The sequence below is a fragment of the Dendropsophus ebraccatus genome, chromosome 6 (assembly GCF_027789765.1).
Source record: "Dendropsophus ebraccatus isolate aDenEbr1 chromosome 6, aDenEbr1.pat, whole genome shotgun sequence".
Classification (NCBI taxonomy): domain Eukaryota; kingdom Metazoa; phylum Chordata; class Amphibia; order Anura; family Hylidae; genus Dendropsophus; species Dendropsophus ebraccatus.
The window spans coordinates 62,181,511-62,208,027 of NC_091459.1; the positions used below are offsets into that span (position 1 = coordinate 62,181,511).

Here is a 26,517-nt window from a genome sequence, read left to right on the forward strand (position 1 = left end):
TTTACTTGGAAATCTTCGCCCAGCCCCGTAAACCACACAGAACCTTTTGGATCGAAAAATCAAGTACAATTTGGCTGAAATAAGTACTTCGTACGGGACCGCACTGAAATCCACGGCCGTGAGTTTCAACATTTCCGTCCTCAAACAATGGTCTTGTTCATTTTTCACGGCGCCGTATACGATCCGGCCTATATCAGGCGTATATCGTATACTTTCAAGCGAACGCATCAACCTCAAAACTACGTGCGTATATTCACGGTTCGCACTACGGCTGGAAACATACATAGTGTGAACATAGCCTTAGGCTATGTGCACACATGGTATGAGACCGGCCGTTCCATGACCTTGGCCGGGTCACGGAAAGGCCGGTCTCTGGCTGGATCATCTCAGCCAGTACTTAAGTACCGGCCGGGTGATCTTTCCGCCCGTGGAGCTCTGATGCGGGCGCATCAGCGTGCGCCCGCATCAGAGCTTCCCATAGCCCACAGTGAAGCAAACGGCCGTAGCCGCTCGCTTCACTGTGCGTACTGACAGGTCTTTCTGCGGCCGGAATTCACTGAATTCCGGCTGCAGAAAACTGACCTGTCAGTTTTTTCCGGCGCCATATGGAATCCCGGCCGGAGCGTATACAATGTGTGTACGCTCCGGCCGGGATCCCATTGCACATAAGGCTTTGTTACACACCGCAAAACTACGGCCGCAGTTCTGTGGCGAGAACTACGGCCGTAGTTTTACGTTGTGTGAACATAGCCTTAGAAAGTAGAAAGACTCTGGTCCTTTGGTAAATGCCGGATTACCTATAGTGACAGGGAGTCATCCAGTCCAGCTGTGTCCTGAGTGACACTGTATCGTTGCTGGCTTAACAGCAGGATATACTGCATAACTCTGTTACTATCATCAATTTCAGCTCCTCAGCTGTGCCAGCAATGCCATAATGCCCATTTTTGTTATTTGTGCAGCCAATACCATTACCATACCCAGGGCAACCTTAACCTTTCCCAAGGTGGTGACTTCAGGGCTTTACTGACATAGTGTGCGGAGCTCCACTAATTGATCAAGTCTGATGACACTACTTGGACTGTCCCGCACCTTATGCATTTACCCCATAAACAACAACACCAGGAAGCCACGAGGGAGAGAACAGCTGATTGATTGAGTATCTGGTGAGTGGCGGCCCTCTCCATTAACCGTTTATGGATTGAACATTATGATGGAATTTCGCGTTTATGGACTTTATGGATAATAATGATCGGCTACCTTAATGGCACCTATATCACGTTGTATATATGTATATGAATATCGGATATTGTACTGATGCACTGTATTAGTATGTAATGTTTATATTTAAAGTGCTTGAAATGCACTATATTGTAATCCGTATTCTTCTTCTTCCAACAATTCTTCTTCCAAATTTCTGCGCAAAATACAGCCCGAACCACTTTGCGCACAGACTCCGTTCAAACTGCGTTTCAAAGCCTTTTGTCTGTGTGAGGTGTGCTATCTATTTTTCGTTTTGATCGGATTTTTCGTTTTTGAGAAATTGACATTTAAAGACCCCCAATTTCCCATAGAAAATAATGGCCCTTTGGAAATAATGGCCACACTCTAAACACTGACAGCTAATCACAGCATATATGCAAATAGCTGAAAAATAACACCCAATAGAAATTCTAAGGTCTTGTCAGGCAATGTATCACAACATACACAGTCACATGTCCACTATTGGCCAATAGAAGATGTAATATATGAAAGGTCCTTAACGATTTTGTCTCACTGACATGAATAAGATTGTCATGGTAACCGAGCAATGATCTTTACCATTAAAAGTAGCAGAGGCGCTCTTAATGGGACCCAAGTCGCTCTTAAAGGGACCCAAGTAGCTTTTAATGGGACCCATGTCGCTCTTAAAGAGACCCATGTCGCTCTTAAAGGGACCACATGTCGCTAGAGCTACCTGGGTCCCTTTAAGAGCGACTTGGATCCCTTTAAGAACAAAGTGGGTCCCTTTAAGAGCGACCTAGGTCCCTTTAAGAGCGAAATGGGTCCCTTTAAAAGCAGAATGGGTCCCTTTAAGAGCGACCTGGGTCCCTTTAAGAGCGACCTGGGTCCCTTTAAGAGCGACCTGGGTCCCTTTAAGAGCGACCTGGGTACCTTTAAGAGCTAAATGGGTCGCTTAAAGAGCGACCTGGGTCCCTTTAAGAGCAAAATGGGTCCCTTTAAGAGCGACCTGGGTCCCTTTAAGAGCGACCTGGGTCCCTTTAAGAGCGACCTGGGTCCCTTTAAGAGCGACCTGGGTTCCTTTAAGAGCGACCTGGGTCCCTTTAACCTCTTAAAGACGGAGCCAATTTTCGTTTTTGCGTCTTCGTTTTTTCCTCCTTGTATTTTAAAGGCCATAGCACTTGCATTTTTCCACCTAGAAACCCACATGAGCCCTTATTTTTTGCGTCACTAATTGTACTTTGCAATGACAGGCTGGATTTTTGCATAAAGTACACTGCAAAGCTAGGAAAAAATTCATTGTGTGGTAAAAATTTTTGACTTGTAATGACTTGACTTGTTATGCTGTTCCTCAAGTCGTTACGATTACAACGTAATATAACATGTATAACTTTTCTTTGTTCTGATGGCCTGTAAAAAATTCAAACCATTGTTAACAAATATATGTTCCTTAAAATCGCTCCATTCCCATACTTATAACGCTTTTAGGTGTGTGAGGTGTCATTTTTTGCGCCTTGATGTTTACTTTCTATCGGTACCTTGATTGCGCATATACGACTTTTTGATCACTTTTTATTAATTTTTTTCTGGATTTGATGTGACCAAAAATGCGCAATTTTGCACTTTGGGATTTTTTGGCGCTTACGCCGTTTACCGTGTGAGATCAGGAATGTGATTAATAGTTCGGGCAATTACGCACGCGGCAATACCAAACATGTTTATTTATTTACTTTTATTTAAAACATGGGAAAAGGGGGGTGATTAAAAGTTTTATTAGGGGAGGGAGTAGAGATAAGCAAAATAACCATTTTACTCCTCTGCTAATTTTATTTTTTTGTGTTTTTTTTTTGTGCCCTCTCTAGTTGAAAAAATAAAATAAGTTTCAACTGACACTTTTAATTGTAATATAAATGTACAGCACAAATTGAAAAAATTATTATTTATGTGATGAAATATTTTACATTCCCCCCAATGATTTGATCCTGTGTGCGCAACCTCTGTTGAAATGTTTACAAGCCGTATGCCAGAGGCAGTGCTGGAGATCACGATGAGGCGCAGTCCTGTTGCCGGGAGGATCGGATATATCTGTAAGGCTGATTATGAGATCTGGACTGATTTATTATATTGTAGAAATAAAATATGTAAAAGAGAAGTGAATATACTGTTGATATGGATCTGTAATGGATCGCTAAATACTATGTTCCACCTATCCCTGTAATGATTGGTTGTTTTTAATTGATATCATGTGATGATTGGACACTTGTATTATAAAATGGTGACTTGTATCACTTTGTTTTATGCTTGACAAAGGCTTGTATTATAGAGCTGAAACATTGCACTTTTTCTATGCAAGATGGCACAATAAAGTAGTAGCACCTTGGTGAAGAGATGCTGTCCTTTGCTTTTTACTATATATATACATATACATATATATATATATATATATATATATATATCTTAAAATATAAAAATATGAGGCACAGACTACTTGACCTACTTGATCAGCTGTGGGATGCATCCTATGTTAGGAGTATGTGATGTGAATGGAGAGGCAACAGATGCTTCTTGCTCAGAAAGAGAGATACCAGCATGGGCTACTTTTAGCGCCTGGGAAGAAAGAATCAGACAACTTCTATTAAAGACTTGTGGCTTTCCTTTTCATTGGTCAATGTAGATTTTTTTTCTACCTTTTAGTCAGATGTAAAATAAGAAAACAAATAAAACACACCTTTTCAATCCCGATAATCACCTGTAAGACACAAACACTGAGGCTGCTGATTGACTGTAGTGGTCATGTGTAGCCATGCCATCATCATAGCTGGCAACCTGTGAACTTAGACCAGCAGAGGACTAATGGATCCTCTGCACTTGATCAGCAAGAGATTTAAGAGGTGAGTGGGTTTCCTATCTATCTACAGTATCTATAATTTGCAGTTGTATTTTTATTTATAAGTTTTGGGATAAGCTGTTTGTATAATTTTACAGCCTGTCATATTAGCTCTTATTAGGCTGGTTTCCGTAGAGTGGTCAATTTGAAAGTTGTCCCCCGAGCTACCGGGCCGCCGAGCTTCCACAGACCTGTGACACCCTGCACCCCGCTCTCCTATGGGAAATAGGAGACACCAGAGGCCGCCTAAGACCCTCCCCGCATCCAAGACTAGCAGACCCTCGCAGCCGACCCTCCATAAATACTTGGTCCCAGAGTCCCAGCCCGCCACGTCGCGATCCAAGATGGCGCCGGACCCCCCTGCTACAACATCCCGGGCGGGAGCGGATGCCTCTGCCTTACAGCGCAACCTCCCTCCTGCAGCGGGCGCCCAGGATCATGTCGCCCCTGCATCCTCTGCCATCCACGGGGCTCAGTGCGGCCCCCCTTCTTAGAGTGGTGAGTCCACCCCATCCTTCTCCCCTGGCCCCACGTGCTCCGGCCATGATGCCCGGCTGCCGCCATTAGGGCAGAGGCCCTTTACATGCAGGCAGGCATCTAAGGAGAGAGCAGCCTTACAACATGTGCCTGCACACCAGCATGCAGAGACTCGGCTCACTACTCCTGCCTCACCGCACCTGCACGATGCGGACTTTGCTCTGACCCCTGCCATCTTACAGACCCCAGGTGGAGCATGGTCCTCCCCCTCCTCTCAATTTTCTATGGAAGAGATCTGTTACCCCCTTCCTGATAATGCAGCGCCATGGGCGCAATATTTGAAGAATCTTCCTACCAAACAGGACTTTCAGTCACTAATCTCTGAGGTCCGCTCAGCTTGCAGGGCAGAAATTGTCGCAGTGAGGAATGATATAAAAGCGATAGCTGATCGGGTGTAAATACTTGAAACTGACCATGAACACACCAGATACCTGACATCTGACTTACGTAATACCTCTAAGGGTCTCCCAATAAATTGAATCGGGCCCACAGAGCTTTGCGCCCTAGAGGTAGCTCCTCCACCCCTAGGGACATCATCTGTTTCGTGACGGATTTTGCAACCAAAGAGGACATTATACGTAAAGCCCGGCTCCTACGCTCCATCACCTTTGAGGGAACTGAGGTCCAACTATTTCCTAACCTTTCCCGTATTACTCTCCTCCAGCGGAAATTGCTCTGCCCTGTACTGGACACCTTGAGAAATGAGGGGATCACCTATCGCTGGGGTGTCCCCTTCTCTCTAACGGCTAGGAAAGAGGGACGCTCTGCAACCTTTTACTCCCCTGAGGACCTCCCTAAATTCTGTGATGTCTTCCAGATCAGCCCTCCGGTGCTTTCAGACGGGGATCAACTGACCCCACCTCCCCCATTGCTATGCGTCTGGACACCGGCCCAACATAAGGGGAAAAGAGACCGCACCTCGGTTCCTGCCCATCTGGATCCTGCCTGAATGGTTCAGCAAGAACTCTGGTGATCAATGAGATGTGACTCTTTTTGGGTTACTCCTTGGCAGAGGGGCCATTGTATGCAGTTTTGGGTTTGGTTGTTTATTCCTTGCATTTCATTGCATGTTCTGTATTGTTTGTTAACCTACATTACCGCTACTGGTGTTTTACTGTTTAACCTCCTCCTCTGGTCTCCCTTGTCCCTGTCCTTCCCCGCTAAATACAAGCAGACCTTACTGTTTGCCTTAACTATGGGTTACCTACATTGGTGGCTTACACCTACAGCGCCAAGTTATGGTCCGATATCCCCCGCCTCCTAAGGCATATGGTTACTCTGACTTTTTCAATGTTTTTTTGTCTCCAGTGTCCTTTCCTTTCTCTTTCTTTCCTTCTTTTTCCCTTAACTCCTCCACCTCTATCTCGGACCCTGTCCCCCACCTCCCCTCCAGCTTCACTAGTGATGGGAGGGCATTATGGCATGCAAGGACCCGACTGCGCCTATCCCCTTCACACCTGAGCCCCCTCCCCAGCTGCTCAACCCTACCTCCCTATCACCTTGATAATGGTTAGGTTGGTTACCCATAATGTTAAGGGACTGAACTCCCTGGCTGGACTTGCTCTCCAATGAAAAAAATGAGACATCTCAAAGCTGAAATTGTCTTTTTACAGGAGACACACTTTGATGCCCACTCCTCTTTTAATTTTGCCAAGCCCTGGTACCCCTGTGCGTGCCACACGTATTCTTCCACAAAGAGAGCGAGTGTGGCTGTCTTGCTGGGGAGCTCCTGTCCCTTCCAAATTACTAAAGACCTTCTTGACCCCCAAGGTCATTATGTTATCCTGCACGGTTCCTTTTCAGGGGTTAACCTTACTCTCTGCAATCTTTATGCCTCCAATGTTAAGCAAATTGCCTTTCTGCGCAAGGTGTGCAAACTTCTTGAGCCTTTCCGAGATTCTACCCTGATTGTAGGTGGTGATTTTAACCTTGTGTTATCTCCCTCTGGAGACAGATATGCTCTTTTCTCCCCAACTCTCCCTCCTCGGCTCTCCCAACAGTCCCGAAGCTTCCTTCAGATAGTCCGCACCTTCCAGCTCTTTGATCTTTGGTGTATGCACAACCCTTCTGCCCGCCAATATACTTTCTACTCTCACCCTCACCAGACGCACACCAGGCTGGACCATGTCTTTGGTAATGTACTATCCTTGCGCACCCTTACATCCGCTCACATTGAACCCATCACGTGGTCGGACCACGCACCTTTGCTCTTGGAGCTGGCCCTCTCCCACTGCACATCTCATAGATGCCATTGGCAGCTTAATGAAAGGCTTCTTAAGGTTGCGGAGCACAGGGACGTCCTGAAACAACATTTGTCCCTCTACTTCTCCCTTAATGTTCCCTTGGTCTCCTCTATCGTCTCGCTTTGGGAGGCCCATAAGGCCATGATGCATGGCCACTGCATATCACTAGCGTCCCACCTTAAAAAGAATAGACTAGAAAAAATATCGCACTCGAGGATCTGCCTCACCGCCCTGGAATCCTGAATGCTTCAGCATCACAGTCCCCACATTGTGTAAAATTGTGGAAGTATGGGCAAAGCTTAAAGACCTAGCCATGGTGCAGGTCGAGAAAAGCTCACACCCTTCTTGCAAACTGCGGGACCTTCAGGCTCAGATGACTCCCCAGATGGAGTCCCTCTGTACGATCCAGAAGGGATAGCGAATATGTTTTGTGACTATTACACTTCTCTTTACTCCTTGTCCTCATCTTTACCCAACGATCCTGTAGCCCGTCAATCTCTCATCTCCTCTTTCCTTTCTACCCTTCCCCTCCCTAAACTCCCTCCGGAGGCCCTGGACCACTTAAACGCCCCTATCACTTTGGAGGAGCTGGAGGAGGAAATTAAAGCCCTAAAAAAAGGTAAGTCCCCTGGCGCAGATGGGTTCCCATATTTATATTACAAGACGTTTGCAGATGTCCTTAACCCTCATCTCCTGAAACCGTTTGCCTCTTTCCTCCAAGGGGATCCCATCCCGAACAGCCATGCTGTATTCACACATTTTGGTGATTCCCAACCCGGGGAAAGACGGTTCGGTATGTGACCCATCACTCTTCTCAATTCCGACCTGAAAATCTTTGCTAAATCGCTGGCCAATCGCCTTAATGCTTGGCTACCCCAGCTGATACATCACGACCAGGTTGGTTTTGTTCCATTCCGCCAAGCAGGAGATAACACCCGCCGGACTTGATTGATGTGGTCCATAAACAACACTCCTCCATGCTCCTCCTGAGCCTTCACGCCGAAAAGGTGTTTGACCGCCTTTTATGGCCTTTTCTATTCACCACCTTGGAACACCTGGGCTTCCGGGGAGAATTTATCACCGCCCTTCTTGAGCTGTATTCTACGCCAATGTCTGCAGTTAGGCTTCCCCACGCCACCTCCTCTTCTTTCCCTGTGCGTTACGGCACGCGCCAGGGATGTCCGTTGTCCCCCTTAATTTTTGCCCTATGGATTGAGCCCCTGGAGGCTGCTATTCGGGCCCATCCGAACATCCACGGTGTACGCCTGCACGACAGGGAGTTTAAAATTGCCCTTTATGTGGACGATGTCCTTCTCACTATTACTCAACCGTTACTCCCCCTACAGGACCTTATTTTATCGTTTGTCAAATTGTCCGGTTATAAAATAAACACTTCCAAGACAGACGCTCTCCCTATAAACCTCCCTGGTCCCCTTCTGACCTCCCTACAAAACTCTTATGCATACACGTGGCAATCCTCCTCCCTTATATCCATGGGAGTCAAACTCACCTCCTCTTATTTCCATCTCTATCAGGCTAACTTTTCTCCATTAATCGCTGAGGTCTCTAAATTACTAAACTCATGGACTCACCTCCCTATCTCCCTCATAGGCCGTATTAACACGATAAAAATGGCAACTCTCCCTAAATTACTTTACCTCTTCAAAACCCTCCCCGTAGCTGTCCCTCGGCCCACCCTCTGGGCTATTCAGGCTCTCTTTCTCAAATTTCTTTGGAGACAGGGACGCCACAGGATACCCCTCTCCGTTCTCACCTCGTCTCTTCATAGGGGTGGGCTGGCATTCCCAGATATTTCTAGATACTATCTGGCGGCACACCTACGTACAATACCCTCCTGTGTATCCCTCCTCTCCTTTAAGAAATCTGTGGAGATTGAAAAGCTTTGGATAGCCCCTATTCACCCCTGTGCCCTCCTTTGGGCATCTAAGTGTGCCCTGCCTGACTTCGCACTCTTGGCCCCAATGGCTTTTATAGGAGCCATATGGTCCCAGTGTCGTACTAAATATGGCCTTTCAGCTTCCTCTTCACCTCTGGAACCTTTCCTTTACACACCCAACTTTCCGGTTAGCATAACTTCATCTATGGCCCAGCCCTAGTCTGCGGCGGGACTGTTCAGGTTTTATGATCTGGTCAATCTAGCCACCAGGACCTTTCCGGATTTCTCTGCCCTCTGTGATAAATACGGCCTTTCTTCTCTTACTTACAGTTCCGTGACCTCTTCCGTTCCTGGTTGGGCTCGTTGACCTGTCCCCGCTCTAACCCGTTTGAACTTTGTTGTCTAAGTGGTGCGCCCTCTACAAGACTAATTTCAGATATTTACCGCCTGCTCTTTCCAGCGGACCCCCCAGGACATGGCTATCACGATCTCATGCCCCACATGGCAGATAATATGGAATAAGGCAGCCAAATCCTCTTTATGTACCCAATATAAAGAAACGCAATACAAATACTCCTTCCCTCCTCCACAAATTCAACCCTGCCTACCCCAATACCTGCTGGAGATGCCAGTCTGCTCCCGGCTTGCTCTTCCACATATTCTGGGACTGCCCCTTTGATCGCTACCTACTGGGCGATGGTCCGAAATACCATAAGGGAGGTTTTAGATTCACAACTCCATATGACCCCTCTACACTTTCTCTCTAATGTCCCCCCCCAAGTCCATCGGCATTCGCACTGCCAAAATGCTCCTTCACATCCTCACGGCTGCTAAATGCCTCATCTCTCTTCCCTGGAAGAGTAGCTCCCCCCCCATCTTCGCTAGATTCGTGCCAGGGACGTCCACAGCATGGAGTCACTCTCGGCAACTTTGAACAATACAATTGAAAAACTTAATTCGGTCTGGGAGCCTTGGGATACGTTCTGGGACAGGCGACCGAGATAAACCTTCTCTCCCCATTCCCCTGCTTTCCTTTTTCCTCTTATACCTCCTCTCCATCTCTCTTTCATCGCTCTCTCTTACACTTTCTCTTTCCCTTTCTCCTCTCATTTTTGACAATAGAGGAGAGCTTATGCTGCTAATATATAATTTTACCTTCCCGGACCCTGTCTGCAACATACGTTCTCTTATTATGTTAATTCTCCCTGGTACTGAGAAGAGATTTTCGAGCTAAGACTCTTAGGGCCCTATTCCACAGTAACGATAATCGGCCGGATCGGCCCCATTTGGCCCGATTCGGCCGATTATCGTTCGGTGAAATAGAGAGAACGATCAGCCAATGATTGTGTCATCGGCTGATTGTTTATTTAGGGCCAGACCTAAAATCATCGTTCCCCCATCGCGCATCGCTATGGTTGAATAGCGGTGCGCGGCGGGCGACCGACAATTTGGCGAGCAGCAGCATACATTACATTACATTTCTCCGCGCTGTCTTCATCCCCGGGTCCCGCACGCTCTATCTTCAGAATGGCCGGTCAGCTGATGGAGCGCTCAGCCAATCACAGGCCGAGACCTCCGCGGCCTGTGATTGGCTGACTGTGGCCTGTCAGCTGACTGGCCACTCTGAAAATAGAGCGTGGGGGACCCGGGGAAGAAGACAGCGCGGAGAAGAAGCCTGGACAGGTAATGTATGCTGCTGCAAGGGCATCGGTAACGATGTCCTTGCAGCCCTCGCTCAACGATCGGGCCGTGGAATAGGCCCAGTATACAGGCGTCGATCTAGCAGATCGCCGCTCGTTTACATCGTTGATCGGGCCCTCCTCGGGCTGTGGACCCTTACTCGCCTTCTTCTTTGTTATGTTTGATCCCTGCTCACCTGCAGCCCGATTCATATGTATCACAGGCCGAATCACAGGCCGAGACCTCCGCGGCCTGTGATTGGCTGACTGTGGCCTGTCAGCTGACTGGCCACTCTGAAAATAGAGCGTGGGGGACCCGGGGAAGAAGACAGCGCGGAGAAGAAGCCTGGACAGGTAATGTATGCTGCTGCAAGGGCATCGGTAACGATGTCCTTGCAGCCCTCGCTCAACGATCGGGCCGTGGAATAGGCCCAGTATACAGGCGTCGATCTAGCAGATCGCCGCTCGTTTACATCGTTGATCGGGCCCTCCTCGGGCTGTGGACCCTTACTCGCCTTCTTCTTTGTTATGTTTGATCCCTGCTCACCTGCAGCCCGATTCATATGTATATCACCCACATTGCCTCCTTCCTCTAAGTGGTCAATTGTACTTTTGTCTTATGACAGTCTGTTGATTGTTATTATGCATATTCTTGCTGCCTTTCTTTTCTGTACTTTTGTTTTGTTTTGTTTATACTGAAAACTTTAACAAAGAGACAATTTATAAAAAAAAAAAAAAAAAAAAAGAAAGTTGTCCCTCTCTCTGATTTCACCCACAACATAAATATTTTGCTCATTTTCTAAATTTTATAAAACTACACTTGAGAACAATACATATGTTACTTACTCCACAATCATTGGCTCCATCACCGCACATGCAGACATAGTAACTTTTGAAAGCAAAATAAGAAAATTAGTGTTTCCCATCACTTACAAGACTACTAAATCACAAGTGAAAATTATCAATATTGAACTGAGTGTTCAGCCCAAGGCATAATAATTCAGTCTACATCATGTCCTTGTTTATTTTGTTTAACCCCTTAAAGGGAACCTGTCACCCCCCGTGCCGGGGTGACAGGCTCCCGACCCCCCGTTAGAGCCCCCTATACTCACCTAATCCCGCCGTGTCCCGCTTCTGGAGGTGGTCGGGTGATGGAGATCTCAGCCGCTGCAGCCCGACGCTCGCTGAGAGATGAGTCCAACGCTCATAGAGAATGACGGAGCGCTGGACTCTCCTGTCATTCTCTATGGGTGTTGGACTCAGCTCTCAGCGCGCGCGCCGGGCTGCAGCAGCTGAGATCTCAGTCACCCGACCGGATCCAGAAGCGGGACACGGCGGGATTAGGTGAGTATAGGGGGCTCTAACGGGGGGTCGAGAGCCTGTCACCCCGGCACGGGGGGTGACAGGTTCCCTTTAAGGTCAAAGCCAATTTTCGTTTTTGCGCTTTTGCTTTTTCCATTTTATGTTTAAAAGTCCATAGCGCTTGCATTTTTTCACCTATAAACTTATATGAGCACTTATTTTTTTGCAAAACCAATTGTACTTTGCAATGACAGGCATTACTTTTCCATAAAATATGCTTCGAAACCGGAAAAAAATCATTTGCGCTGTCAAATTGAAAAAAAAAAAAAAAACTAATTTGTTTTGATTTTGGGGAGTTTTGCATTTACGCCGTTCGCCCTTTGGTAAAACTGACTTGTTATGCATGTTCCTCAAGTTGTTACGATTACAACGATATGTAACATATATAACTTTTATATTACGTAATGGCTTTAAAAAAATTCAAACCATTGTTAACAAATATATGTTCTTATAGCGCTTCTTATAGCGCTTTTATCCTTTGGTCTATGGGGCTGCATGAGGTGTCATTTTTTGCGCCATGATGTGTTATTTCTATCAGTACCTTGATTGCGCATATATGACTTTTTGATAACTTTTTATTACATTTTTTCTGGATTTGATGCAACAAAAAATGCTCAATTTTTCACTTTGGAATTTTTTTGCGCTGACGCCGTTTACCGTGCAAGATCAGGAATGTGATCATTTTAAAGTTCAGGCGATTCCGTGCGCGGCGATACCAAATATGTTTATTTATTTGTTTGTTTATTAATTTATATTTATAAATTGGGAAAAGGGGGGTGATTTGGACGGGTGATTTGGACTTTTATTAGAGGAGGGGATTTTTTATTAATAAAAACACTTTTTTTTTTTTTACATAAACTAGAAGTCACCCTGGGGGACTTGTATATACACAGCACTGATCTCTCATAGAGATCAATGCTGTGTATATACACATCAAAGATCAATTACATCGGTCATAGATTGCTTTGGTCTGCTGCAGGCCAGTGCAATGTATTGCCGAGACGGGATCAGCGTCATTGCGACGCTGAGGCCCGGCACAGGGAGAAGAACGGATCTCCCCCCCGCGATCGCATGGCGGGGGGAGATCCGTCACACTAGACACCAGGGATGTGAGGTCTGAAGCTCTTTCAATGCAGCTGTCAGGTTTGACAGCTGCATTGAAGTGCTTAATTAGCCGTTAGTAGTTAGTAGTTACTAGTGATGAGTGAACATCCTGATGTTAGGTTCGGATCCCGAACATGAACATAAAAAAAAATGATTATGATCGGTTCATGTTCACGAACAAATAACGAACATACGGTAGAAGCGTACGTTTCGTCCTATGCATATGCGTACAGATTATCAGGTGCAAAGTGTAAATTACACATTTGCGTACGCATTTCATTTGCATTCTTTTACGAACATAGTTGTGTACAGATTGCATACGCTTTGGTCTAGAGTTACGCACATGTGTAGAGATCAGGCACAAAGCGTAGTTTACGCAGTTGCGTACGTTTGCAAGTTTGAATATGTTTGAAAATGATTAAACAAATAGCGTCATGTTCATACGAACATTTACGAGCATGTTCGCTCATCACTTGTAATTACTCTGTCTAAGAAAGCCTAAAATCCACCTCCTTCTTTATTTGGTCCTTAGGCTGATGCTCTATTTTTATATGCTTCACACTGCAGCTCTACTCTCTGTATATATATGATTCCTCTAGTAGAATCTGTCCAAAGAATTGACATGTCAATTTATAGGGTGCGTTTACATTGAGGAATCCGCACGGAGAAGTTCCCTCTCTCATCTCCACTTGTCCCATAGACCCCATTCTAAGGTCAGACAGATTCCGCTGTCCCCCCAAAGGCATCTGCCTGTCCATATGGAGTCTATTGGATGAGTGGAAATGCAGACCGGAGTGCATGGGGTGAGCAACGGAATCCACAGGAACTTCTCAGAGCAAATTCCTCAATGTGTGGCAGAAAATTCTGCTGTGTGAACAACAAAGCGGAAATCCCATTGAACACAATGGGACATTGCTCTATTCATATTTAACCTCTGTATCGGCTGCAGGAACGTTCTTTTTTTTACTATTGATTTGTGGGCACTGTCGGGTGTGCCCATAAATTAGCCATTTACTTCAATGTAAAGTGTGGCCACCGCCGCCACACAATACATTGTGTGAACAGCATTTTTTTCTGTGAAACAGCATCCGGAAATAATAGGCAGGTACATTATTTTAATGCTGTTCTAAAGAATGGGCATTAACATAATGCTGTGTAAACACAGCGGGTGACATTGCATTGAATTCAATGAAATGCCACCCCTACAGTAAAGAACAGACGCTGATTCCATTGCAATCAGCGTCTGTTCTTTACATAAAAATTATGTAGTGTGAACATAGCCATATAGTTATTTTTAAAACTATAACATACTCAAGTTTTTGAAATTCCTCGATCAGGCTGGATTTTTGTCCTGGTGACATTCTAGCGAAGATGGCTCCGTTGACCAGAAGCTACAATAAAGGAGAAGTACAGTATTTAAAAACAATTAAGCATTAGGCAATGACTCATTGTGTAAACTAACAAATATTGGTAGTATAGAATTTCTTTTACATTATATATATGTATATAAAAAAAATTATATACAACAAACTATTGAACCAGAAAATATTTATTATAAAAAAAGTTTTAATTAAAAAAACTATTAAATCAGAATTTCTTTTACAGTCAGATTTATTTTTACAATGGGTTATAGGGGCTAAATATTGACACATTTCATGCCATAGTATGTGTCCACTTTATTTCTCTACCTAAGGTAATTTGCAAGCATTTTTTTATCTTAATGGGTCAGGCTTGGATAAAAAAAAAAAAAAAAAAAGCTATGCCAATTTACTATAAACTTTTCGGTAATTTATCACTGCTTTCACCTGAAAACTGATGAATTTTAAATTGTTACATACAAAAATGTCCAACCATATTGTACCCCCTGCCCTCTTATAATGTACTACCCATGGTACCAAAGCAATAACCAGAATATTTAAAACAATATCCAAAGCCCATTTGATGACTAATTGGTTGTTTGTTTTTCTTCCATGGCATTTGCTGGGGAAAAATGACAACTGTGTATTAATTGGTTGTACTGAAGACCCCTTTACCGGGTTGATCATAGAGTGCATGAGCTTTGATAGTGGTGCCCGTGCCTGACAATTGACCTAAATAAGCAAATTTGTTTGACAGCTGAAGAACAAAGGATAAGTGTGAGATCAACTGCAACTTGGATGCCTAACAAGGTTAACCTGGAAGGGACTCCTATACCCTGGGAGAGATGGATACAGACAAAGAACAAAAGGTCAGGTCCTCAAGAGAGACAATATGAGTAGCAGTAGATTTAGCCTTTTAGAGACAGAGAGAGGGCAATAGGGGGAATTAGAGTTAGAATTTATTGTAATAGATCAAATAGATAAAAATCATGCATATGGGAGATTATCAATGATAATAATGTTATACATCATACATACAGGAGATTAAAACACAAGTGGAATATCAATCATAATGACGGTGTAATAAATTAGTCCAATCATGAAATGAGTTCAATCATAAAATAATATACCAAAAGAAAAAAAAATCAAAAATATAAAAATAAAAATTAAAAATTAAAAAATTAAAAATGATAACAAATAAAAATGAAAAAATGAAGATCAAAAGTGAAAAAATAGATATATAAATATATATAATGATGGTAGATAAAGATAAAATTGTATGAATGTCGCAATCAATTGTCGGATTATGTATGTAGATCAATAGGCTGTGATTAGTAGCTGTGTATCCATACAGACGGAGATGCCGATCTCTTGGGTAAAAAGAGACGCCGATCTCTTGTGTAAATAGATGATCGGTCACAGGCAGCTTAGTGTCGGGCAGCCGCACGTTTTAGAGCTACAAGTAGAAGTAGCAGGCAGCAAGCTAAGAGACAGCAATACGACAGCAATAAATCTTAGATGTAGATAACTGCAGGCTCTTGTATAGTAATGTCCGCTTGGTAAGCAGTACTTGCAAAGTTTGTAGTAGTTAATATGTTTGATAACAAATCAGCGGGTTAGTAAACATGTAGCAGTTCTTAACCCCTTAAGGACAGAGCCTGAAATGGCCTTAATGACAGAGACAAATTTTATGAATATGACCAGTGTCACTTTAGTCATTAATAACTTCGGGATGCTTTTACCTATCCGGCTGATTCTGAGATTGTTTTCTCGTGACATATTGTACTTTACATTTCTGGTAAATTGGAGTCGATACTCATAACAAATCTTTATGAAAAAAACCCAAATAATGTGAAAAAATGTGAAAAAATGCATTTTTCCAAATTTGAAACTTTTTTGCGTATACAGAAAGTGGTTATACCACATAAATTATATATTAAATAGCATTAGCAACATGTCTACTTTATGTAGCATTTATTAAACTATCTTTCATTTTTTTTAGACGATAGGAAGCTTAAAACATTAGCAGCAAATTTCCAAATTTTCAGTAAAATTTCAAAATCAGATATTTTTAGGGACCTGTTCAGGTTTAAAGTGTATTTGAGGGGCCTGTATGTTAGAAAGCCCCACAAAGCACCCCATTTCAGAAACTGCACCCCCCAAACTCTGCAAAAGCACATCCAGAAAGTGTTTTAACCCTTTAGGGGAGTCACAGAAATAAAAGCTAAGTGTGTAAGGAATTTGAAAATTTTAATTTTCTGTGCAGAGATTTTATTGTAATCCAATATTTTTCATAATTATAAACCTATTACCAGAGAAATGCACCCCAATAATTATTGCCCCATTTCTGCAGTTTATAGAAATACCCCATATGTGACCCTATTGCGCTATTTGACGCAACCACAAGCCTCAGATATAAGGGAGCGCCTAGTGAATTTCAACGCCTCCGTTATATTTGGTCATTTTTGACTGTACCACTTCAGGTTGGCAGAGTCTGGGGTGTCAAAACCTAAAAAACACCCCTAAAGGGACACCATTTAGAAAACTACACCCCTCAAGGAATGTAACAAGGGGTGCGGTGAGCATCTGCACCCCACAGGTGCTTCACAGATTTTCCGAACAATATGGCGTGAAAAAAGAAAAATTTATTTCTTACACTAAAACGTTGTACTAGCCTTCAATTTTTCATTTTCTTAAAGGGATAAGAGGCAAAAAAAGACAAAAAATGTGTAGCGCAGTTTCTCCCGAGTACAGAAATACCCCACATGTGGCGATAGAGTGCAAAGGGGGCGCAGGACGAGCCTCCAAAGGGAAGGAGCGCCAATTGGCTTTTGGAAGCTGAATTTCACTGGAAAGGATTTCAAGGGCCATGTCGCATTTACAGAGCCCTCGTGCTGCCAAGACACTGGAAACCCCCCACAAGTGATTCCATTCTGGAAACTACACCCCTCAAGGAATCTAACAAGGGGTGCAGTGAGCATATGGACCCCACTGGTGACGGGCACAAATGTGGAACAATGTGACGTGAAAGGGAAAAATTTCATTTTTTCACTTTCATGGCACAAATGTGCCCGTCATCAAGGGGTCCATATCCTCACTGCACCCCTTTTTAGATTCCCTGAGGGCTGCAGTTTCCAGAATGGGGTCACTTGTGGGGGGTTTCCAGTGTTTTGGCAGCACGAGGGCTCTGTAAATGCGACATGGCGTTCATCATCCATTCTAGCCAAATCCAACCTCCAAAATCCAAATGGCGCTCCTTCCCTTCGGAGGCTTGCCCTGCACCAACATGGCACTTTATGTCCACATGTGGGGTATTTACGGACTCGGGGGAAATTGCTCTACACATATTGTGTGTTTTTTTCTCTTTTAACCGCTTGTGAAAATGATAAATTCAAGGCTAAACCAACATTATAGTGTAAAAAATGTAATATTTCATTTTCACGCCACATTGTTCCACATTTGTGCCCGTCACCAGTGGGGTCCATGTGCTCACTACACCCCTTGTTACATTCCTTGAGGGGTGTAGTTTCCATAATTGGATCACTTGTGGGGGGTTTCAACTGTCTTGGCAACACAGAGGCCTTTTGAATGCAACATGGCCCCTCAAAATCCATTCCATCCAAATCCAGCCTTCAAAAACGAAATGGTGCTCCTTCCCTTCGGAGGCTTGCCCTGCACCCGCATGGTGCTTTATGTCCACATGTGGGGTATTTACAGACTCGGGGGAAATTGCGCTACACATTTTGTTTTTTTTCTCCTCTTTTAACCCCTTGTGAAAATGATATATTCAAGGCTAAACCAACATTATAGTGTAAAAAATGTAATATTTCATTTTCACGCCACATTGTTCCACATTTGTGTCCGTCACCAGTGGGGTCCATATGCTCACTACACCCCTTGTTACATTCCTTGAGGGGTGCAGTTTCCATAATGGGGTCACTTGTGGGGGGTTTCAACTGTCTTGGCAACACAGGGGCCTTTTGAATGCAACATGGCCCCTCGAAATCCATTCCATCCAAATCCAGCCTTCAAAAACCAAATGGCGCTTCTTCCCTTCGGAGGCTTACCCTGCACCCGCATGGCGCTTTATGTCCACATGTGGGGTATTTCCGTACTCAGGGGAAATTGCTCTACACATTAAATGTTTTTTTTTATCTTTTAAACCCTTGTGAAAATGAAAAAACATGACAAGATTAATGATTTAGAGTAAAAATTTTACAAAAATTACACTAAATGTTGGTCTAGCCTTGATTTTTTTCCATTTCCACAAGGGGTTAAAAAAGAAAATGAACACAAAACGTGTAGGGTAGTGTCCCCTGAGTACGAAAATACCCCACATGTGGGCATAATGTGCCATATGGGCACAGGGCAAGTCACCAAAGGGACAGAGCGCCATTTAGAGGCTGGAATGGAGGATGGAGGCCATGTCGCAATTACAAAGCTCCTGTGCTGCCAGGACAGTAGAAACCCCTGACAAGTGACCCCATTCTGGAAACTACACCCCATAAGGAATCTAACAAGGGGTGCAGTGAGCATATGGACCCCACTGGTGACGGGCACTTACGTAGAACATGTGCCGAGAAAATAAAAAATACAATTTTTTTCATTTTCACGTCCCAAATGTGGCCGTCACCAGGGGGCCATATCCCTGCTGCCCCCCTTGTTAGATTCCTTATGGGGTGTAGTTTCCAGAATGGGGTCAATTGTGGGGGGTTTCTACTGTCCTGGCCGCACAGAGGCTTTGTAATTGTAACATGGCATCCTCTAATGGGAATGGCGGCCATACCTACTTAGCTGGGGAAAAGGGACAATTCTAATTTATTTGGGGGTATTAGGCCAATTATTAGTTTCTAAGGTTGGAAATGACAGGTGTCCATCAAATTCAACCTGTGTTGATCCAGAGGAAGGCAAAAAACCCTCGTGAGGCAGACGACAGTAGCCTCATCACAGGGAAAAAATTCCTTCCTGACTCCATAATGGCGATCAGAATAATCCCTGGATCAACGTGACCCCTGAAATAGGAATAAGGGACAGAATTTAGATAATGTAGAACCCCAGTGACGTGTGTTGCGCCTTGAAGCGATCCAGTATGCAGAGCCGGGGTGATCAGGACAGGTGTCACACTGGAAAATGGTGTCCTTCCTGATCCCCCTGTTACACCACACTCTGCACTCCTTCTGGGGTCTCCCGTTCTCTAGTGTGGGGGACGTCACCTGGAAAATGTTGTCCTGGTGCGATACGGGGTCCTTCATATCCAGAAGCGCTGGGTCCGCTCCATGGCTGCTAAATATTAGGGCGCTATTACTGCTTCTGATATGTTCGGATCGTGCCGCAAGCTACAGGGCAGCGAGGGACCAGAAGAGGGGGTGCTGGTATAAAAGTTATCCCCGTACAGGTGGTAACCTTTATCCAGCAGTGGGAAGATCAGTTCCCGGACGATCTTCCCACTTGTTCCGAGGATGGGGGGGGGGAGGGGGCATCTGGGGGCTGGATTCGGGTGTCCCTTCCTACATACACTCTAAGGGTACATGCACACTGCGGAATCGCGACAGATAACCCTTCGTGCATTCCGCAGTTGGCACCCACCGGCGGACTGATGCAGGCGCACGTCTCCATCCGTGTCATAGACTCCATTCTATGCACGGACGGATTCCGCTCTCCGTCCAACGTGTTCATTCTTTGGATGGACGACGGATTCCGCCCGTGCATAGAATGGAGTCTATGACACGGATGGAGACGCGCGCCCGCATCAGTCCGCCGGCGGGTGCCAGCTGTGGAATGCACAAAGGGTTATCCTTCGCCATTCCGCAGTGTGCACGTACCCTAAATCTGTAAGAGTACCCAGAGGTACGCTCACACAGTTTGTAGAATTTCACACCATACCGTGATCTCTTATTGGGACGGTACTGGCGGAAAAGACGTGTATGGGGGGCAGTGTACGCTACGCTACCCCCAGACACGTCACTGGATGATGAGGATGATGAGGATGAATGGAGGAAAGAAGGATCCCCCATTCATCCTCACTGGCTGTTTCGGTGTCGGAGGCAATAACGTATCCCTCTGACGCCGAAAACACCCTGGGGGCCATCTTTATATGGGGATTGGTATATGGGGTATGTAGTGGTGTAGTGTCAAACTTTATTCAATGTAGTGTGGTGTAATGTAGTGTTTTTTACGTGTTTTTTTACAGTAAGTATAAAAAAAAAAACCTACGCCAACAAACGAGTCGCTGATAAATGCCGCACTTATGTGCGGCACTTATTAGCAGACTGTGGCAGTAGAATATAGAAAAAAAACACCCTACGCCAAAAAGGAGGAGTTGCTGATTAGCAGCGCACTTTCGTGCGATGCTGATCAACACTCAGCGGCGATAGGGTGCGGAAAATAGAAAAAAAAAAAATTGAAAAAAAAATAAAAAAAAAAATTTCTACATTCTGAACATCCCTGTAGCGGCTGATATGTGTAATACACTTATCAGCCGCTAGAGGGCAGCAGAGCGCAAAATACGGAAAGAGCCAACGCTGGAGCCGAAAATAGCCGAGAGAAGCCGAACGTGACGTCACGGAAGAAGCCGAAGACCCGAACGAAGACGAGGATGCCGCGAACCCGGAAGACGCCGATCAGGAGCCCGGGACAGGTGAGTAATGCACAAATACCTGCTCTGGACCCCTCGGCTACCTAGCTGAGGGGTCCAGGGCAGGTATTTACTATTTTGTGGGACTCTGATCGCCGTGCCACCGGCCCGATCGCCGTGAACGGCCAGCCGGCCGTTCACGGCGATCGGGCCGGTGGCACGGCGATCACCATTACTTTTTACAGTAATGGCGGTCGGTGCCGTCCTCGGACAGCACCGACAGCCATTTTTTTCCGGGTCATCGGGTCGCCGATGACCCGGAAAGGTTCCGATCGCCGCTATTGGCTGATCTGAATTGATCAGCCTATAGCGGCGATCGTAAGCACGGGGGGTGTTAACCACCCCCCGTGCCGTGAAGCTAAGATGGCCTGCTATGATTTATAGCAGGCCATCTTCCCCGACCGCTGTGTGTGAACACGCAGCGATCGGGGAAACATCGGGCGTAAATTTACGCCCTGATGCGCCAAGTACCAGGGCGCGAGGGCGTAAGTTTACGCCCGATGTCGTTAAGGGGTTAAAGTTTTCACTGGTGCTTGTAGCACCGCTCACGCCTCTCGCAGTTTTCAGCCTCTGCTATGCTTCCCAGGACGTGCAGGCTTGGTGAGACGTTCTGCAGAATGTGTTTGTCTTGGCAGCCGGAGCCGGGCTCTGCTCTCTATTTACGCTGGAGCCGGACTTGCGCATGCTCTGTAGTTTTTGATGGCTGTCGAACCTCGTGGTGTTTTTTGGCGGTTTTCTTTACTTTAATACAGGTAGATGAAATCTGTTGCATGGATACTGGAATATAGGAATAAAAAGCTGGACGCGTTTCAGAGCCTTCTTGGCTCTTTCTTCAGCAGCTAAAAATATAATGTGGTGAAATCGAAAATGTCCGATATTTAACCCCTTAACGACATCGGGCGTAAGTATACGCCCCCGCAGGGTGGGCTTTAACGCAAACGGGCGTATACTTACGCCCGATGTTTCCCCGATCGCTGTGTGTTCACACACAGCGGTCGGGGAAGATGGCCTGCTATAATGTATAGCAGGCCATCTCTGCTCGTCGGCACGGGGGGTGATTAACCCCTCCCGAGCCGACGATCGCTGCTATATGCTGATCTATACAGATCAGCATATAGCAGCTGAAAACAGCTTTCCGAGTCATCGGTGACCCGGTGACCTGGAAAGCAATGGCGATTGGTGCTGTCTGAGACAGCACCAATCGCCATTAGTGTCCCCACCAAAGATGGCGCCGATGCCACCCCCACGATCGCCGTGATAGGCCGGCCAGTACCGGCCGGCCCATCATGGCAATCAAACTGTAAAAAAACTGTTTTGTCGCGTTCTGCACCCCTCAGCTAGGTAGCTGAGGGGTGTAGAACAGGTGTGTGTGGTGCAGGTGTACCATACTCACCAGATCTGGGCGTCAGGAGCGACGATCTGCGGTCCGCGCCGTCCTCGTGTCTTCTTCGCTTCACTTCCGGGTTCGGTCGTCCAGCGTTGGAAATCTTCATAATCGCTCAGGTCCTCGTGTTCGGCGGGCCTTGGTAATCTCCTGCAGCGTCGCTCTACCGCCCCCTAGCGGCTGATCAGTGAATATCATTCATGCTTTGGGTTAAAAAGATTTTTATTTTTTTTCCAATTTTTTTTTCTTTTTTTTTGCCCTAACGCCGCTGAGTGCTGATCAGCATCGCCCGTAAGTGCGCCGCTGATCAGCAACTCCTCCTTTTTGGCGTAGGGGCGTTTTTCCCCCCTATATCCTACTGCCACTGGCTGCTGATAAGTGCCGCACATAAGTGCGGCATTTAGTAGCAGCTCCTTTCTTGGCAAAGGGATATTTTTTCTTACTGTCAAAAAAACACGTAAAAAACACTACACTACACGAAATAAAGTTTTACACTACACCACTACACATTTACATACCCCATATACCAATCCCCGTATAAAGATGGCCCCCAAGGTGTTTTCGGCGGCGGAGGCATACGCTATTATTGCCTCCGAAACAGCCAGTGAGGACGAATGAAGGGATCCTTCTTTCCTCCATTCATCCTCATCATCCAGTGACGTGTCTGGGGGTAGCGTAGCGTACGCTGCCCTCCAGACACGTCTTTTCCACCAGTACCGTCCCAATAAGAGATCACGGTATGGCGTGAAGTTCTACACACTCTGTGAGAGTACCTCAGGGTACACTTATATCCACATGTGGGGTATTTTCGTACTCAGGGGAAATTACCCTACACGTTTTGTGTTCACTTTCTTTTTTAACCCCTTGTGGAAAAGGAAAAAATCAAGGCTAGACCAACATTTAGTGTAAAAAATGTTTAATTTTTACACTAAATCATTGATCTTGTCTTGATTTTTTCATTTTCTCAAGGGGTTAAAAGATAAAAAAAAACACTAAATGTGTAGAGCAATTTCCCCTGAGTATGGAAATACCCGACATGTGGACATAAAGCGCCATGCGGGTGCAGGGTAAGCCTCCAAAGGGAAGGAGCGCCATTTGGCTTTTTGAGGCTGGATTTGGCTGGAATGGATTTCGAGGGGCCATGTTGCATTTAAAAGGCCCCTGTGTTGCCAAGACAGTTGAACCCCCCCACAAGAGACCCCATTATGGAAACTACACCCCTTAGGGAATGTAACAAGGGGTGTAGTGAGCATATGGACCCCACTGGTGACGGGTACAAATGTGGAACAATATGGCGTGAAAATGAAATATTACATTTTTTACACTATAATGTTGGTTTAGCCTTAAATTTTTCATTTTCACAAGGGGTTAAAAGAGAAAAAAACACACAATATGTGTAGAGCAATTCCCCCTGAGTCCGTAAATACCCCACATGTGGACATAAAGCGCCATGTGGGCGCAGGGCAAGCCTCCGAAGGGAAAGAGCGCCATTTGGATTTTGAAGGCTGGATTTGGCCAGAATGGATGATGAACGCCATGTCGCATTTACAGAGCCCTCGTGCTGCCAAGACAGTGAAAACCCCCCACAAGTGACCCCATTCTGGAAACTACACCCCTTAAGGAATCTAACAAGGGGTGCAGTGAGGATATGGACCCCTTGATGACGGCCACAATGAAATTTTTCCCTTTCACATCACATTGTTCCACATTTGTGCCCATCACCAATGGGGTCCATATGCTCACTGAACCCCTTGTTAGATTCCTTGAGGGTTGTAGTTTCCAGAATGGGGTCATTTGTGGGGGGTTTCCAGTGTTTTGGCAGCATGAGGGCTCTGTGAATGCGACGTGGCCCTTGAAATCCATTCCAGTAAAATCCAGCTTGCAAAGGGCAATTGGCGCTCCTTCCCTTTGGAGGCTCGTCCTGCGCCCGCTTGGCACTTTATGTCCACATGTGGGGTATTTCCGTACTCTGGAGAAACTGCACTACATGTTTGGTGTTTTTTTTTTTCTTTTATCCCCTTGTAAAAATGAAAAATGAATGCTAGAACAACATTTTAGTGTAAAAAATAGAATTTTTCCTTTTTTACACCACATTGTGCTGAAAATCTGCGAAGCACCTGTGGGGTCCAAATGCTCACCGCACCCCTTGTTACATTCCTTGAGGGGTGCAGTTTTCTAAATGGTGTCCCTATAGGGGTGTTTTTTAGGTTTTGGCAACCCAGAGCCTCTGCCAACCTGAAGTGGTACAGTCAAAAATGACCAAATATAACGGAGGCGTTGAAATTCACTAGACGCTCCCTTATATCTGAGGCTTGTGGTTGCGTCAAATAGCGCAATAGGGCCACATATGGGGTATTTCTATAAACTGCAGAAACGGGGCAATCAATATTGGGGTGCATTTCTCTGCTAATAGGTTTATCATTATGAAAGATATTGGATTACAATAAAATCTCTGCACAGAAAATAAAAATTTTCAAATTTCTTACACACTTCGCTTTTATTTCTGTGACTCCCCTAAAGGGTTAAAAAACTTTCTGGATGTGCTTTTGCAGAGTTTGGGGGGTGCAGTTTCTGAAATGGGGTGCTTTATGGGGCTTTCTAACATACAGGCCCCTCAAATACACTTTGAACCTGAACAGGTCCCTAAAAATATCTGATTTTGAAATTTTACAGAAAATTTGGAAAATTGCTGCTAATGTTTTAAGCTTTCTATTATTTAAAAATAATGAAATATAGTTTAATAAATGCCGCCAACATAAAGTAGACATGTTGCTAATGCTATTTAATATATATTTTTTGTGGCATAACCATTTTCTGTATAAGCAGAAAGGTTTCAAAGTTTGAAAAATGCATTTTTTCACAATTTTTCACGTTATTTTGGTGTTTTTCATAAAGATTTGTTATGAGTATCGACTCCATTTTACCAGAAATGTAAAGTACAATATGTCTCGAGAAAAGAATCTCAGAATCAGCCGGATAGGTAAAAGCATCCCGAAGTTATTAATGAATAAAGTGACACTGGTCATATTCATAAAATTTGTCTCTGTCCTTAAGGCCATTTCAGGCTCTGTCCTTAAGGGGTTAAAGGGACCATAACTCTGTGATTGGGTAATAGATTTCTAGCAGAACTCAAAGTCCGGGCTTGAACCTGAGTTATGAGCATACAGTGGACTGGGTTGGTACAGATCTTAATCATGTATAAAAGCATGTAAATGAGATAAACTAAAATAAAATGAAATAAAATAAAATAAATTAAATTAAATAAATTAGAATAAATCATGTAGTCTGGAACCATATGGTATAGCATTACAAATTAAAATTATATAAGAACATATGATGGAAGCATATAAAAAAAGACATAAAGATCACTGAAGCATCATGAATGATTATTTCTGCAAGACTCTGACTGTATTGGCATAATGTGCCAAATGAGATAAAGACAAGGAATAACGTTTTTTTGAAGCGGTCATAGAGTAAGGTAAAGATATATATATATATATATATATATATATATATATATATATATATATATATACATTTTATATATAGATTTTTGAGGCTGTCATAGAGTAAGGTACAGATATATGGTGACTAAGGACTCAGTTAGAGTAGTCGTGTAATGAAAAGGGGTAAAAAGAAGAAAGGAGAACTGTGAATCCTCTCCAACTGACTTGGGACTTGATTGTAGTGTAAGTATATGGATGGGCTCCAGGGGATCAATCACGGAGTCCGTCATTGCGCTGATAGTACAGCCTGGCAAATGACGGGCTGTGGGAAAGGTCCCCCAGGCCAAAGAAGGAAATCACAGGAAACCAAAAATCTCTAATTCTTCATTGAGGCCACTGGGTGCCAGGCCCGGATTGGTAATCTGGCAGGCCGGGCAAATGCCCACTGGGCTGCCTGATTACCAATCAGAGGGGCCGCTGGTCTCCCTGCACACTTACATCGGCCCCTGCAGTGGCTGAGAGAACAGCGCTGTCGGCCTCTGCGCTGTTCACTCAGCCTCTGCCGGATGGGGCTGGGCCGGCACATTCCCCCTCCCCCCTCCCATGTGTAGTGGAGGTGCCACACAGGCAAGTCAGCTACAACCTACTCTGACGGTTGACGTCATTTCCTGGACATGCCGCAGAGGATCAGCTTCCTGGAGGAGAGAGGTGGTGCAGCTGCTGCCCCCTGCAGCACAGAGTGGCTGCTGCTGACAGAGAGGGGGCCCT

The 26,517-nt window shown here is 45.0% G+C and overlaps 1 protein-coding gene across 1 annotated transcript in view; it reads right to left on the bottom strand.

Annotated features, from left to right (window-relative positions):
* Positions 1-26,517, bottom strand: part of LOC138795669 (probable cation-transporting ATPase 13A4) — a 204,539-nt gene that overhangs the window by 18,781 nt on the left and 159,241 nt on the right. Inside the window, exons 21-23 of the mRNA XM_069975054.1 lie at positions 14,239-14,318; positions 11,308-11,350; positions 3,716-3,825 (exon numbers count right to left, since the gene is read on the bottom strand). Of these exons, the coding sequence (XP_069831155.1) occupies positions 3,716-3,825; positions 11,308-11,350; positions 14,239-14,318 (233 nt within the window). The remainder of the gene's footprint in view (positions 1-3,715; positions 3,826-11,307; positions 11,351-14,238; positions 14,319-26,517) is intronic.